Genomic DNA, 16,562 nt, shown 5'->3' with positions numbered 1-16,562 from the left:
AACTTGAGCAAAGACTTGACCACATGACTGCTTCAAGCAGATACTCAATTATCAATTACTGAATGCACATTTGATCTTCTGAATAGGAATGCTGAAGTACTGAACAGTACTGAAGTTGGTAGTTAAATAATTAGATATTAATTCCATTATTTCTAAAGTTTATTAATGGTTAGATAAGAACAAGAAGGAGCCAATTACCTTTCCAAAGACTTTTTTAATGTACTACCTATATTTCTACTTCTAACACTCCTCCGGTTCCTGGGCGCTGTCAGAAATGGGACATTTGGCTAGACAAATCCTAGGTGTGACCTACTTTTGAAAGACCTAGTTTTATTTTAAGCTGCATTTTTAAGATAGTGAAAAATATTTTGTGACAGCTGAGCATTAATTTGTGTGGCAAAGACTCCATTCCAAAGACACCCAAAAGGACTGTCAGAAGAATCCAGATTCTCCCATTAGAGCCACGTTATCCCAAGAGCTCATTTTCCTCCTAGCCACCAAAATAAACAACCAATCTTTCAGAAAACCTCAGATAGTTTTAAAAAGATTAAACAAGTGTCAGATCTCCCACCTTTTTAAAATCTGGTCCTCACTTTTCAGTAGAGAAAAAGGAAATATTCATATATATTTGTATCAACCTACAGATGAGGGGATGCAGACCACACAGGTGTCTGGCCCTAAATGCTTTGTTAATGAGATCTAGAGGTAAAATTCTTGCCTTTGAATATACTAACAATTATCTATACATAGGTGGAAGCATTTTTGGTTTTGTTATGCCATTCATTATATTGCCACACAGCCCAGAAATTGGGCTACAGAAAAAAGCTTCCTGCATACCTGGGATCATGAGGTGTTCACCATATTTTACAGGAAATAAGGTCATCTTTATAAATTGTTCCTGCTAAGCACTTACAAGCTGTTTCTTTCTTCCTTCCCCAAACAAAAAAATAAATTGCTGAAATAATTTCCACAAACATAACAAACCTAATCTAATGGTCTTGCAGTTGGCCATCTGTTTCAGATACCAATCTAACTGAATCTTCCACTGACTGATAACTTCTAAATTACACTAAATTGTCAATGTTGACCCTGCTTCCAGCTTAGTTCCTCCTACTTCCATTTAGAAGGCTGGGAGTGCTTTCTGTATGATCTACATGCCAATTAGACAGAAGAAAATTGGCAATAGCTAAAGCTACACATTTGGCACTAGATCAGATTTAAAGAGGCACAGAAGGGCAGTATCCCCAGCTATGATGCAGACTAAGACAATGTAAGAAAAAAGCTCTAGAGTGCAGATGTTACAGAAAAAAATTTAGCTCCCTCTTCTCCACTACAGTCTGTGTCACAAAGACCTTTTCAATCAAATGTACTTGCACATTTATAAATAATTAAGAAACACCCCTTCCTAATGGAAAGGAGCAAACCTCTGTACCTAAGTTTAGCTTAGCACTATATAAACAATTAGCAATTTTCATCCCTAAAGGCCACTTACAGGCAGGCTGGCCAAGACCCCAGTTACCAATTCACTGTCTTTGGGATGAAGGATGATTCCCTGCACAATACAAGAGGAAAATTGTGCTTTTTCATTTCCCACTGACTTATGCCTTGTTGGGGAAGGAGGGAGAGGGGATGCCACTTCCATCAGAGCCAGCTGCTGTGGGCACTGCTGCAGGCAGGATGCTCACAGACTCAGTAAACCACTGGCCTGATCTGTGATGGCAAATCCTATGCTCCTAATTAGAGAGGCTCACTAAAGTGACACCAGCTTGTGCTTTCATTGATCTGACAATTAAAATTGATGCTGTACCGTTGCTAAAAATTCTGATACTGAACTTTAAACACTTCCTTCTACATAAAATAAATAAATAAATAAATCCAATAAAGTAAAATTTACAGAAGTTCAGAATTAATAATTTAAAGGCATATTTTATGATCAAGAAGTGACAGTACAGGCACAATTCCCACAGGTCCAGGTTTGGGCATCTCTGTCTGGGAGCCTCCTCACACAGCCATCAGCCACTTAAAGGCCTCCTGTACCTTCCTGAAAAAATCATTCAAGCAAAAGGAATAATTCTTGGACTGCTCCTGAAGCTTTCTTCAGAAATATATATATAGCACAGTCCTTTAATAGAACTGTCACGAGGCAGATTAACTGTAGGCTTCATCTGTTTCCAGCAGAAAGAGCTTTAACATAAAGATATTTTATGGGGATTTCCAAGTCTTGAACAGCATGACCTGTACCAGGCTAAGACTATTGTCAGTTCCTTATGATTTTTCTTCATACATCTCTTTTTAAAATGTAGATGGTTGAAATACTTCCATTATTATTATTAATAGTCCTTCAAGGAGGCAAGGAGGTTGATCAAAAGACCTGCAAGCTCTGGAAAATTCAGAAAGAACAAGACAATGACAGCTGCCTATCCTCACTGGGGCCTCCATAACTCAAATTCGAATGTAATTTTACACACATCTACACAGTCTCTTTCTCTGTTTGATATCCTGCATTTAGTTTCCCATTTAGTCCTGCTTTTGCCTGAACACCTACACCTAGGAAAGTGTACCTCCAGCAAACTTATGTTGCTAGAATTAGTTGAATAAAAGGTTTAGTGAGAAGAAAAATTATATGGGTAATAAATTCCTGCAACTAATCCTTGTGGTCATTTTACTGGGATCCATAGAAATCAAATATTTGATTTTTTTTTTTTTTTTAACTTGGTAAATGCTTAGTTTTCCTTCAGATTACAACATTCACTTTGATCCATGCTATAGAGGTGGTAAAATATTGCCACAGGACGCAGATGAAAGCCCACCTATGTATGAAACTAAGCATGGTTTAAAGTAACATCAGATAAGAGCAGTGGCTTAGCTGCAGATAAAATCAGAGCAATTTACTGGTAATCATTCCGAGGACAGATCCTACCAGCACAGAAACAAGGCTTAGGGACATGAGCAACATCAGTTATTCTTTTCCGCCTGGAGCAAGGATTGGAGGAATGCAGAACAAAGAGCATGTTGCCAGTTTGAAAAAAGAAGAAAGAAAAGAAGTGAATTATGCACCCGTATAAAATGTTGATTAATTGAATTTCATGAATTAAGCTAAGGGCAAATGGCTTAGCGCTCAATGAAAATTAAAACTACTATTAAAACAACCTGGAAAAAAAAGCAGGTCACCAACTGGATTTGGGGTTGGTTGTTTGTTCGAGGTTTTTCTAGTTTTGAGGGTGTTTTTTTGTTTGGTTTTGTTGCTATTTTTTGAACAAACCAATTCTATTGCTGAATTTTCTAGAACTGTCATTTTTGCGGTGTTTGTTTTATACCTTTGGCAACACTTTTTGTTGAAAATTTTGCTTATGCAATCCCACAATGATTATAAGGTTGCAAACTCATTTTTATCTCTACAAATAACCTTCCTGGATACCTCCTGCACGTTTTCTCCTGAGCCATCACTGCTGGACTCTAGAGGAACAAGAATGCCTTTCACCATGGCCGCATCTGGCACTAGAACACACACAGCAGCCTCAGCAAAATGACCAAACATTGGAAGGAATACAGGCTGGTGACACCCTGTGAACATCAGAAGGACAGATCCAGGCAGTTGACACTCCGTGAGTGCTTCTGAGCCAGCTCCATTGCTCTCAAACATGGACATCATTTTAAGAAGGTGAGTGACACTTCCAGGCATGAATCAAGGGAGTGCAGGCTTGTCCCCATCAGAGTGACTCTGACACAAAGGCCAATAAAGAGAAAATGTCTTACTGAACTATATTGGAGCTGACAAAGACAGCAGCTGCTCTGCTCCACAGGGCAATTTTATATCTATAGTAGGCGCTGGGAAAAACAGATCCTTATGGAAATTACTGTCAGCTCATCCACTCTCGCCACAGTGCTAAGAGAACCCAAAGAAGAAACCAATGAAATCAGAGTACAACTTAGTTTTTAAGACATGAGAAGTCCACAGATTCATTCAGAGGTATTTCTGAAGATTATACAAAAACACCAGGAACTAATATTTTCCAGCACACAATGTAAAGAATACTAGTAAGTTGGAACAGTAGTGCTTTCAAAAGATACAAATCTCTTAACTGTGATTCAGAAGCTCCTAGAGGATTTGAAGGATGGATGTTTTTGCACTCATTTTATTAGTGCACAAGGGAAAAATTTACTACTACTACTACTACTACTACTACTACTACTACTACTACACAGTTGGCCAAAGAAATAATTATTGAGTATGAACTGACTTAAGCAATAACTGGTAAAAATCAGAATTACTTGAAAAATGAGCAATCTTACACCCTGAGATATTGAGAGTGCACAAAAACAAACAAATGAAAAGAACCCCAAGAGTCCATGTGGTATAAAACATGGCATGGAATACTGCTGCTGTTTGGTACTGTAAATCAGGCTTCTCCATGGACTAAGGGACAAAGTCTGTGCAGTTTTGTATGCTGACATTCATCCAGTGTTTTGCAAATCAATAATGCAGAAAGTAAGCTCTCAGCAACACGTTCTGAACTAAGCATTTACAGACAATATAACTGCATTTAGCACATCTGTTCCTGTATTTCTACGCTACCAATTTTCCCCGTTTTTGTATAACTAGTAGTAAATAGCACATTAAAGTATTCTGATGGTCTAAACGAGCTTTTGTAGTGTTTTAAACACTTGTGTCTGTTTAGTGTGACCCTTTACGTTTACTCTTTATATACTAGGATGTGACAATGCTCAGGTAAGGGATAAGGATTAGGGAGGGCTTTGCACATCCTTCATGGACAGCTGCTTTGCACTGACAACATTTTGTTCTTCCAACTCTCTGCAGATGCTTGTCTCAAAAAGCAAATAGCCCAAAGATCAGATTAGCAGTCTGATATTTCCATGAGGGCAGCTAAGACTGGCAGACCTCATAAAACTACTGAGTAGCCCTGAGACCAGCCTCCACCCCCAAGAAGGATTAAACACAATTAGCATCAGGAAAGCAGATGTCTAACAAAGTAATAAAGTCTAACTTTTACACAAGGTTAAAAATTTCCCTCTCCTTTCCTCTATTCAGCAAATGATCCATGGCTCCCAAATGTATCTCTTTGTTGCTTTCCACCACCTCCAGACTCCTTTATTCTCCCATTAGTCAATTCATTGGCAATCACTTGTCAGCAAAAAATAAAAAAAGTTAAACAACAAAAAAGCTTGTTGAGCAAATGTCAGAGAACATTAAATTAACCAGTCAAAGATCATCAATGAACAGCTGACACCAAATTGAACCCAACACATGGCCCCATTCACATTATTATTAAACACACATAGTCAATCACTCTGCCTTCACAATTACATTAAAGGATCTTTATTTTATAAAACAAAAATATTTGCTTGTGGATGAATAGTCAGCCTAACATTAAGTACATCATTAAAAGTAAGCTATGGCTTTCATGCAGTTTGGATTAAAGGTAGTCTTTAACCTCTGAGTACAAACTAAATTATTAAGCACTATTATTAAGCATTTTCTTTTTAGCTGAAAGAGACCCTAAGTATATTTCTGTGTACCTCTATTTGTGTACAAAGTGTATAATCCTACAGGAAGACCTTCCAGGCACTCACTCAAAGCTGTATTAAATTCCTCGCCTGCTCCATGGAGTCACCACACACCCCAGTACACCAAGGGAGGACGTGATCCCCACTGCAAGGCAGCAGCAAAGTCTCCCGAGGCCCAGAGCTCATGGGGAGATTACCTGGGCTTGGCAGAACAGCTGGGTCCCAAAATGACCCAACAACCAGCAGCACCTTTATGTTCACTTCTCCCAAAACAATGATTACAGCTTGTCCCATCAGCACCCACCACATGCCTTCCCCCACGAGCACACACACCTCCTTCAGCCTTGCTGAGTAGAAATGGGGTTTGGCACAGCAATTGATGACTCTAGAATGGAACTATCAAATAGCACACAATGTAAATGCATTAAAGAAAGTGAGAAACTTGATGGCTTTCTCCCCTGGTAGCAAGGGCCATTCTGTGTTGGAGCTAATCAGTCAAGGGCAGGTTATATGGGGACAGAGATAGAACTCGATTTGGATGTGAGAGCAAGGAACCTAATTATAGACATCCATTCTTTCTCAACAAAGGAAAAAGCCAACCAGGCAATATTTGCAATATTTTAAATATAGGTGTTGAAATGACACATGAAAAGATAATGTTTACAAGAAACTAAGGTACCCAGGGTGGCAGGTGTGTTTCCTTTTATTCCTTGAAAAGGACGTTTTCAGCACTGAGTAAATCTCATTACTTCTCTCTATGCCTGTCACCCCTCCCACTCTTTGTCTTGTTTAGGTAATAATTCTTAGACATGTTTATACTACACATCTCCACAAGAGCTGCCACTTTAAGTTTCAGCAACACCTCACACAACTTGGTTGTGATCTCAGTAAGTCAATCTAAGCAAACTACTCAAAATTTAAATAAAGGTTTTCAACAGGGCACAAATCTGCCTCCTAAATTCATATTTAGTCATGAAAATGTTTCTACAGAAGGCCAAAACAGACTACTTGTTCCACACACACATCTCATCCTCATAGATCCCAGCATTGTGGATCCTCTCCTAATGTAAATTTTCCACTGCAATGCCTTAAACTAAAATCGAACAACAGATATTTCTTGCTTCCCATTACTAAGGCATGTATCAGGGGAGAACAAAGTAGTGTTTTTGGACGCCTCTGCCAAAAGGAAGCCACAGACAGGTAAGCCTTTGAAAGTGCTGGTCTTTTCACATGCCCTGTACTGGATCCACTAGTGTACCATTCTGATCCCAGATTATTTTGGTCATTTAAAAAACAAAAAACCAACAAACAAACAAAACAAAACAAACAACAAAAATAAAAGCCCAAAACAAAAAACAACAACAAAAAAAACCCCAAAAATACAAAAACAAAAAAAAAAGCCAAAAAAATCTCCAAAGATTTCTTTAAAAAAGGAAGCAGCCTGTATGGCAAATCTCTGCATGCAGAGCAGAGAGGAGAAAATCAGCTTGCCTTACAATGCCCAACTGTTCCACAGGTGATCAATATCACATTCCAGTGTGGGCACAAGGGTGAGATGCCAGAACACTGACACCACTGCGTGAAACCGGATACTCAGGAGTGCTCCATAAGCTCTCTAGTGCTTCATTGTAAAAGATACTGATAAAAAATGACATACAACTATTGCTTAGTTCAGAAGCCTCGTTAAACCCTTCCACACAAAATCATCCTCTCTCTCTCCTTCACTTTAACAGTATTCACCCGGGTAAAAGTTCTGTAGGGTCATGATTCTTAGACGACAAGATTAGGATTGTTATCATAAATTAGTAACTGCCCAGATAATCTAGAAGGAATTTATTTTTGTCATTTCAAAATAAAAAAGCGGATCCACTACGACAACAAACAAGTGTATTTGAATTAAGACTTTTCAGACAGAAAGGTAACACAGAAAATATCTGAGCAGTCACAGTTCCACTATGATGGCCCTAATCATGAACTACCTGCTAATAAAAGAAGGCAAGCGCTGATTTCGTGAGAGACTTAATGCTTACTCACATGCAAACTTTTTAAATTAAAGACACATTAAAACCCTTGTGCTCTGTGCAATGCCCTGGTAAGACTTCACTGAAACATCTTGCATGGTTCTTGCCAACTGAGTTCAAGAAGGAAGAATTCAGACCAGAAATGGTGCAGAAAATTACGTGGGAAATTAGGAGAAAGTCTTGTGAAAGGAAACTCTTAGAATTAGGTTTATTTGAACTTCACAGTAAGACGCTATTTGAACACTCCCAGAACACCGAGGAGGAGGAGCAGAGCAGCCAGCAGACATGCAGGCAACAATCCCCCACAAGCACATGAACAGGCTGTGAGAGCCACAGCAGGTGAGGCTGCAGGAGAATTCAGGGGCATCAAGAACAAGAGAATGCAAGCCAAGCAGATTTCCTATTTTATATTCATGGAATGGCGGAATTGTTACATTAATCAGAACACTGTAACAGTAAAGTCTGACATTGATTACAACAGTAAACCCTCTATCTCAGATGCTAGTAAATACCATCTGCATCTATCCCTCCATGCTCCAAAAACAGAGCAAGACTTAGCACAAAACCACATACAAGTGGGAGCAAAAGAAATAATAAGGCTTTTAGAAAAGCATATGGAATTTTAAAACATTCCTTGGTGTCCTATGAGGGAAAGAAGGAAATAAACCAAAACGAAGCTGCAATCCCAAAATGCATCCTGTACCAGAACAGGAATGTGTTTTGAAGGATCGCCTACCTCACATCCCTTTCCAGTCTGTTTATTGCCATAATCACAGAACAGAATTAAAAGAGGTTCAAACCTTTATACCTGAATAAATTAAGACCAACAAACAGATTCATCTGGAATATTTCAGAAAGCCTAAAGCAAGGAACATACAGCATCTACATACATTTTTAAATTTGCATTTCTGAAACTCCTTATATAGGGATTTCTTAAACTATATATGCAGTGAAATGTGACATGTATAGTTTGTAACAAAGCATTTATAATATGGTGCTTATTTATCTTGAGATAAAAACATCTGAAAAGGCACATTAAGTCATTTTCATGTGATTGTTTTCTACTTACTTTGATTTCTGTAATGACATCAACTCCTTAAATAACTAATACAATTTTAGATATTTGGATTTTTATAATATTCAATATCTATATATTGTACAGAAAAATACACACTGTGGTGGGTTGTCCCTGGCATGTGTATGCACACATACAGTACCTGTATCTGGGAATTTAATTGTGTGATACAAGTGCTGTCGTAAACGATCCAAGTCTCTCCTAGAAGGTGTGTGGAGGCTTCCCTCTTTGAAAGAGAGTCTGTTTCAGTCCTGCTGTGGTGATTAGAAGAACCCTGCTGCATTTTGATGTCTTTATAGAGAATACTCAAATGCCCACGCGTCCTTTTTTTCTGGTTAGGAGTGCCAAGAAAACAGACTTTTCTCTCTCATGGCTAACCCAACAGCCCTTTTTTCCTTTGCACTCACCTTTTGTAAATGATACCACAACTCTGTATAATATTCTGGGTGAGGTTTCACCTGCCTCCTGGCAGTTTCACTGCTTTCACACCTCCTTATCTCTGCTGAATGCGCCCCACCTGTCAGGAACAAGTCTGCCTTTTGCACAGCCTTATGATGCCGCACTTCACAGTTGTGTTGTCCTCTCCTGAGTGATCCTCAGAAAAAAAAGGTGTGTGCTCTTGCAACACAGTCTGCTCATAGGCTTCTGTGTTAAAAGAACATTTCCTTAGCTGTGTGATTAAATAGAAGTGTGGGGAATGTATGATTACGTGCAACAGCCTTTTTCAGACACATCCTAACCTATGAAACACTGAATTATACTTTGCTATTTATTTTAATCTTTGTAGAGTGCCAGCAACTAAGCCTTCGATCTAGACATCTAACAACTGGCTGAAGTTCTACACTTTTTGGCTTGGAAAAGCCTGTGATCCTATTCCAACACCAAGTCAATAGTCAGCTGCAAGATAATGCTATGATGATTCCAATAAACTGCTTATAAGCACTAACAGAGATGGCAAAAGCTTAGGGAGCTGCAGGAATTCTTTCCCTTGCTTAATGAAAAGTAATGCTAAGTCAGCTAGCAAAAATAGGCCTATCAAATCATAACTTTGCAAATCTCTAATCAGTCCAGTCAATTCTTTTCCCTCAGTTTTTAAGTTAAGCACTTGAAAATCTCTTCCAGAATGAAGTGTTTCTTCCAAATAAGTACGTTTCCTTTGCTTATGCTCCACATCAGCCCAGAAGGCACATACAGATAAGAGCATTAAAGGGAAATGTTTAATAGAAGGAGAAGTCATGTGTAAACCAGGACTGAAATTTTATACATAAACCTTTTAACACTCTCTTCACAGAGAACATTTTGAATTAGTTCACTATCTTACAAGAATAACTTTCCCCCCATTTTTTACAATAACACATTTTAAAAATCCAGTGGTTTAGCCACCTTAGGGGGGTAAAATCTCTGCAAATCTCAGGTAATGATCCAGCTGGCACCACTCAACCCCTGGCACACATTTGGGGTGGTGCAGAGCAGGAGTCATTCCTTCTTCTACAGCCCATATGGACATGGCCCAACTCCTCCTGCACCTCCTGACCTTTGGCAGGAGAGATTTTCCCATTCCTTGGACCTCAGGGTCTCCTATGGAGTAAGGCCAAAAATGGGAACACTAAGGTACATGTACACCCACACCCAGAGCCTGTCTGCTGCTGTGGATATGAGAATCTGGTCCTGCTCAAAGGTTACAGCTCATATATAAAGTGCTCATGCAAACACATGCACGTTTATTTTCTTTCATGTTATTCAACATTTTAAAATTGAAGCAGAAAATAATTATTGGGAGAGAAAAGTCATGAAAGAATTATCTCTACTTAATAGTAAGTACCATTCATATTTTAAATGGAAAACACGAAGAATTACAGTGACAGGGAAAGCTGAGCAGCATTCAGTTTTCTCCAGCTCTGTATAAGTCGATCTCAAATGAGAAAAGACAAAAGCTACAAAAGTCATAATTAAACATGAAATAAAATCCTAAAAAAATCAAATGTTTATGCATCTGAAACCTGTTTTTGCAACACCATTATGGTACATTTCACAATAATACAGTCAATGATACAGTCTCTGCTGACATTACTGTAACTCTTCAGTCAAGTTTCTTTTACTCCATTCAAAGAAACAAATCTTTCAATACAGACTTATCCTGGGGTCATTTATTACATCACGTCAGGCACAGAATGTTTCATATGTAGGGTTTTCATTCATTCATTTCTTATAGGCTCAAATAACCAAATGAACAAACATCAAAAAACAAACAAAAAAAACAAACCCACAACAACCAAACTCAAACCAACCAAACCACGAAAGAAAACCCACCCTGGAAAGGTTATCTCCTGCCAGTAACATACTGACAGGTTAGTTAACATGTTTCTACTGATACAATGGTAGGAAAAACCTTGTAAAAGGCCACAACATTCTTGTATTTGTATACGTTACATTCACGCTACAAGGCTGGGGGCTTATAAGATACATACAGAACAATTTGAACTTGGCAAAAAGAGAAAGGATCACATGCTTTTTACAACCTTTAATCATCACAAAAACAATACCTTAACCCTTGTGAATTCTCAAAGCCATAAAACAGTGGAGTGGGAACGATCCTTGTTTTGATTACTTTAGAAAAAGGTGTTTGCACAAGGAGTGAAGCTGACTCAGAACAGTTAAACAAAAAGTAAGAGCGAAGGAGGTGTTACACTCTATGCTGAAATACTGTTAGTCTCAGATGTAAAATGGAAATAAAATCAAAATTAAACATTTGTTTTTAGAAACCCAGCAATAAAGAACTCTGAGGTCAAAATAATTTTATCAGCAGAGCACAAGTCACTCAGCACAAACAGAAGCAAGCTACACAATTCATTCTTTTCTCCCCAAGAGTAGGCAATACCTTAGAAAGTAGACATAGTCTACTCAGCAAAAAAATTATCTGGGTTACTGTCTGGCCACTCCTCTGAATGTCCAGTAATAACATCAATATGCTTCAGAGAGACTGTCAAGAAACCTGTCATGATTGCCCAGGAAATATATCAACAATGAAAGCAGCCTTGTATTTTGCAGTTAATTCAAGATGACAAGATGGCAGCTGAATGGATTGTATAGTGGTGTGTTACAAAAATAAGGCCACCATCCCCCAAAATTTTTCGAGGACAATATTACGGAAAAGGAGTTACCAACACAAAGTTTCAGCAAAGTTATTTCACATTGCACCCTTACGGCAACATCACAATTTTTACAAACTTATCTGAGTAAGTCTTACAAGATCTGATATTTGGTAATCCATCATGACAGCGAGGCAGATAGATTTATCCTGACTGCCTGAAAAGCCCTATGTTACAAATCTTAAAGAAAAAACCACCCCTAAGCTTCCACATTCTGAATCTTAGAATTTCACAAAGTGAAATCACAAAGGGATTCTTGCCATCACCCCCCAAAACTCTCAGCAGAATGTATCAGTCTTTTGTTGGCATAGTAGCCACAATCAGCTCACCCTGAGCAATGACTGGCAAGCGTTTTCCCATTCTTTTTTCCACAGAAACTCAATGGACCGAAGGAAGGAGGAGGAGAGAAAGCAGAAGGGAAACGTCTGAGGTATTTACTCTGACACTCGCTTAGCTGAGGATTCTTTTCATTTTATACATATATATATAGGCACACACACACATATATATTAAAACTGTCTTTCTTTGATCCACTTTATCAAGACACCATCCAAGGCCTCTGGAAGAGCTCTGCACAAAGCTGAGCTCATCCCTGGCAGAGCCTCCCCGAGACTGAGCAGCACCCCCGGCTCTCCGTGCTCCAGCACCCCGCCAAGCACGGCAGCAGGAGGCGGTCCCAAGGGCAATAATCTCCGTCATTCCCTAACTGCACGGGCAATAAATGTCTGCTGCTTGACAGAGAATGTGGGTCAGGAGCAGGGGATGGGGTGAAGGATTTTCATCTTTTCTCCTCCTGCCCAAGGAGTGGGTAAATCCAGTACTTTTCTTCCACTCTGAGCATCACTTGGATTTTGTTGGACACGACCAACTATTTGATTTCTCGCACCTCCTTTTCTCTGCTTGATTTCACAGATCAGTTCTTACAGGTGCTGGTGCTGCTTGTGCACCCGCTGGGGGCGGGTTTAAAGGCCAATGGATATGCAAAGACTTTGCAATACACCTGTGTACATAAGCTCTTTCTCCTTCCTAAAGGGCTCTTTGCATATTAAAAGCGAGAGAAAGGACTCACTTTAACCTCGCTCCCGAAACACTTGGCTTTAGCGGGAAGCAGGCTTGGGCAATCCCCAGACAAAGCCGCCAGCCTCCACTGCCAGCTCACAAATTCATTATTCCAGAGGCTACTCATGCGTGAAATATCCGAAACTATCTGATCCCAGGCGAAGGGCTGCTGTTGTATCCAGAGCTGAATACTCCTTCACTAACACGTGTTTATCACCTCATTCCTTGCGAGGAAAGTATGTAAAAACAGAGATTTGTTACTTTACCAGCCGCACTATAAATTTTTTTGATTGAAGAGCCTGATAGGAAGAGGTGCTGGGAATTCTTAACTCCCACATGGACTTCAACAGAATTTTCACACAGAAAGGCTAAAGGATTAGACCTGTAGCAAATCCTGCGGCTTTATTACAAATTTCTCAGGAAAATAAATCTTTCCTCCAAAAACTGCGCAGAAATGTAATTTTCTTTGTTTAAATAATCTGCCAGAGAGACAGAAAAAAACACATTTAAAGCTATCTTAGACAGCCACTGTCTTGAGATCCTTTACATCAAATAGCTGAAAAAAAAAAAAAAAAAAAGCTGTTGATGAAAAGTCTCTCTAAGTTTTGATCAGAGTTTATCTCTTGGTATGGACGGTAATTCAAGCAGACAGGCAGATATGTGCGTTTCCTGAGCTCATTTATGCTGCAGGAATGGAGCAGGCACACACTTTATACTTACAGGGTGCAGTGGGGCTTTTTACTTTTCAGGAAAGAAGAAGAAAGGAAAAGGGATTGAGGGGGTGGGGGAGGGGAAGAGGGGAGGGGAAATTTTTAAACAAAAACTATTGAGCAAACAAAACTCCAAATGCTCCCAGGCGACAAAATTATTCCAGCAAAACTGAAAGAGAGAAAACTGTTTCCAAGAAGAAAAAAAAACAATAAGAAAGACAATGAATAAATGAAGAGGAGGGGAGAGGGCTACACACATCACTGATGCTTCGGTTCTTAGTTTCAAACAGAGATGAAACAACAAGCAGACTGACCTAAACAAGCCCAAAATATGAATTAATGAGTAACAAATCTGCCTCCAACTCCGTAGCAAAAGAGCATCCGCTTGCAGAGTACATCGGTCCAGCATCAGCCCGGCTACCCCAGGTACCCCAGCCCGCTAATGAGAACCCTGCAAGGATAATTTCTCCCCAGTTAGGGTTGTTCCCCAGGTCCTTACCAGCTTCATGGTGCTGTTGTTCTGCTCCCAGCGCCACAGCATCACGCTCATGGTCCGGCCGGCACCTGCCGCGCCCGGGGCCGCCCGCGAGTGTCCCCGGGCCGGGCTGGCGGGGTCGCGCTCCGGCCATGCCCGGGGACAGCGGCACCGGGCGGGCCCGCAGAGCCGGGGGAGGGAGGATCCGCACCTCGGGGAGGGGTGACCCCGGCCCGGGGAGGGGTTTAGCACAGAGGCGGGGAGCTCGGGGAAAGCGAGCCCAGAAACGTTCGAACGCGGAGATAGCCGAGTGCCAAGGCGAGATGCTTAAGGGCGCGTTTTAAAGAAAGGCTTGCCCTGAGTGAACGGGAAAAATATTCTGCCTTAAAAATTATTCAACAGGTGAGCATCTCAGATCGGCTTCGGAAACATAAACAAGATAGAGTGTTTAAAAACATTAGTATTTTCAATATGCAGAATTTGCCACACTGTATTTGAGATTCAACTAATAAAGATATTGTAAATGCCGGGCTATTCCACAGGTTCTCTCTTGTACCCCTCTGAAATATCTCCCCTGTTCCCTTGAAGCACCTTGCCCAGCACAGCAGCCCAGACAGATTCTCGGCTGTGGGAGGATTCATGCCCACTCTTGCCCAAGGTGCTTGTGAAATCACCCTGGGAACCACACTCCTCACCCTCCTGCTCTGCAGAAGGTGCTAAAGGCCAGGGAAGTACGGGGAATTAAAACACGTTTGAAGGAATTCCCAGGCCACCCTTTTCACACCCTCTCTCCAAATACAAGTTTTGATTCGCATAAAGATAACTTTGCTGGCTGCAAAGGAGGGGAGGCAAGAAACGACCACAAGCATAATTGATAGCTAATGGATCCAGGGCCCACGAGCAGTTCAACATAATCTTCTAATTGTTAGATCATTTAATAATCCAGTAAAAACATATTAAAACATTTTAAAAATACCAAATTCTACTCAAACTGATCACTTTCTTATCTGAAAATTCTCCTTTTGTGTGATTTTACTGGAAAGGTTTCTTCATGTATCTACTCAGTATGTTGCTGAAGAAATACAATAAATCAGTAAATTGGCATTTGAAATTCTGCAAGTACTCTTTTCCATAAGAAAAAACACATGTGCCTTCTTACTGAAGTCTTTTCCCTAACAGTTATGCTTCCATGACTTAGATTTAATTCTTTCAGTCTGTAATTGTTCTCCTGTTCTAGTTTATTATATTACCTGATAATGAAGAAGGAATAATTATTGAAACAAACAATCATATCCCTGCACTGTAAAAAGAATTGCCCCACCAAGTCTGGTAGTTGAATTGCAATGTACAGAGAAAGAGCTGCGTGTTGAAAGCACTCAAAGACTTTATGCATACAGGTTACCTTTGAACCGTAGAAGTAAAATCTGAATCCTCTTCTGAGAATAAAGAACTCTTGTTCTTTCCCTTCAGGCTAACATGGACCAAAGCCCTAGCAGAGTGAAATCTTCCCAGCCAGCCCTCTACGTGAGCCTGTACCCTGCTGAAAGGTCATTCCTACAACACTCAGAAGAGGGGAAGGTCACAGCCCATTCGAGGGCTTAAACATAAGATGTATGGTCTTCAGGAGGGTCACAGGCTGAGACAAAAACCTGCTGACAGACTCATGAATGAGGGAATGAATGCGTGCACTCAGAAGGAGAAGCCTGGGTGTGATGCCAAAAGGATTTTCTAAGAGCATCGCACCAGCACCTTGGAGGAGCTGCCAGTGCCTGCAGTGCGTGCTCCTTGCTGAGCCTGGGTTTGTCCCTTCCCTGCTTCCCATCAACCTGCTGGCATCTGCCTAGATATCATGACATGATGCTGTTCTGCTTCCAAAAAGCACACCAACTTCAGGCAAAAAACCAAGGGAACTGAGACAAGTGGAGCTTTACACTTGCAGGATTACAGCCCGTACAAAGGGCCAAGACAACCCACAGCACAAGTCAGCGTTGCCTCAGACACTTCCTAAGCCTCTTAAAGGGTTGTTGATGATCTGCTCTGCCAGTTTGAACAGCCAAATACTTTCATTTAACACTCAACCTGGTGCCAAAATCAGAAACTGTAGGAGACAAAGGAGAGGCCTCAGAAAATGGCAGATTTTTGTCTAGCATCACAGGGAAAAGAGTAGAGCCAAACTGCCCCAGCAACAAAAGGCAGATTAAAAGACCAGATATGGATGGAAGGACTCTCCAGCCAATCAGGCTGGTTTCTTTGAACAGTTTGCTGTCTGCTTTTACGTTAACTGCAGTGTGGCTCAAGTTTGATTGTTTTCTCATTTTATCCTTGTTTGAGCCAGCTGAGCACACTGAATGTGGACAGAGATATTCACATCAGCCTGAAATAATCAGCCTGAAATACCAATAAAGCAAAACTCCGGAAGTTAAGGCATAAACTCTGTGCCTCCCAATCACTTTTCAAGCTAATTAATATTCTTAACTAAAATCTGTGTTGCTTTTAGACTCTTTTTAGTGGATTTTCCCAAGCCAGCCTTGATTTGTGATGAAGATC

The 16,562-nt window shown here is 40.3% G+C and overlaps 1 protein-coding gene across 8 annotated transcripts in view; it reads right to left on the bottom strand.

The window, feature by feature from the left end:
* NAV2 (neuron navigator 2) overlaps positions 1–16,562 on the bottom strand; it is a 371,722-nt gene that overhangs the window by 158,446 nt on the left and 196,714 nt on the right. Inside the window, exon 1 of one of the 8 annotated variants that reach the window (XM_033061467.1) lies at positions 14,040–14,111. The exons of the other annotated variants lie outside the window; for them this stretch is intronic. Coding sequence (XP_032917358.1) covers positions 14,040–14,090 — 51 coding nt within the window. The 5' untranslated portion in view covers positions 14,091–14,111. Of the gene's footprint in view, positions 1–14,039; positions 14,112–16,562 lie in introns of those variants that run through there. 8 annotated transcript variants of the gene reach the window in all.

Source organism: Catharus ustulatus, chromosome 6, assembly GCF_009819885.2.
Source record: "Catharus ustulatus isolate bCatUst1 chromosome 6, bCatUst1.pri.v2, whole genome shotgun sequence".
NCBI lineage: Eukaryota > Metazoa > Chordata > Aves > Passeriformes > Turdidae > Catharus > Catharus ustulatus.
Note: the sequence above shows the minus strand (reverse complement) of the source record. Positions and strands in the feature narration are given on the sequence as shown.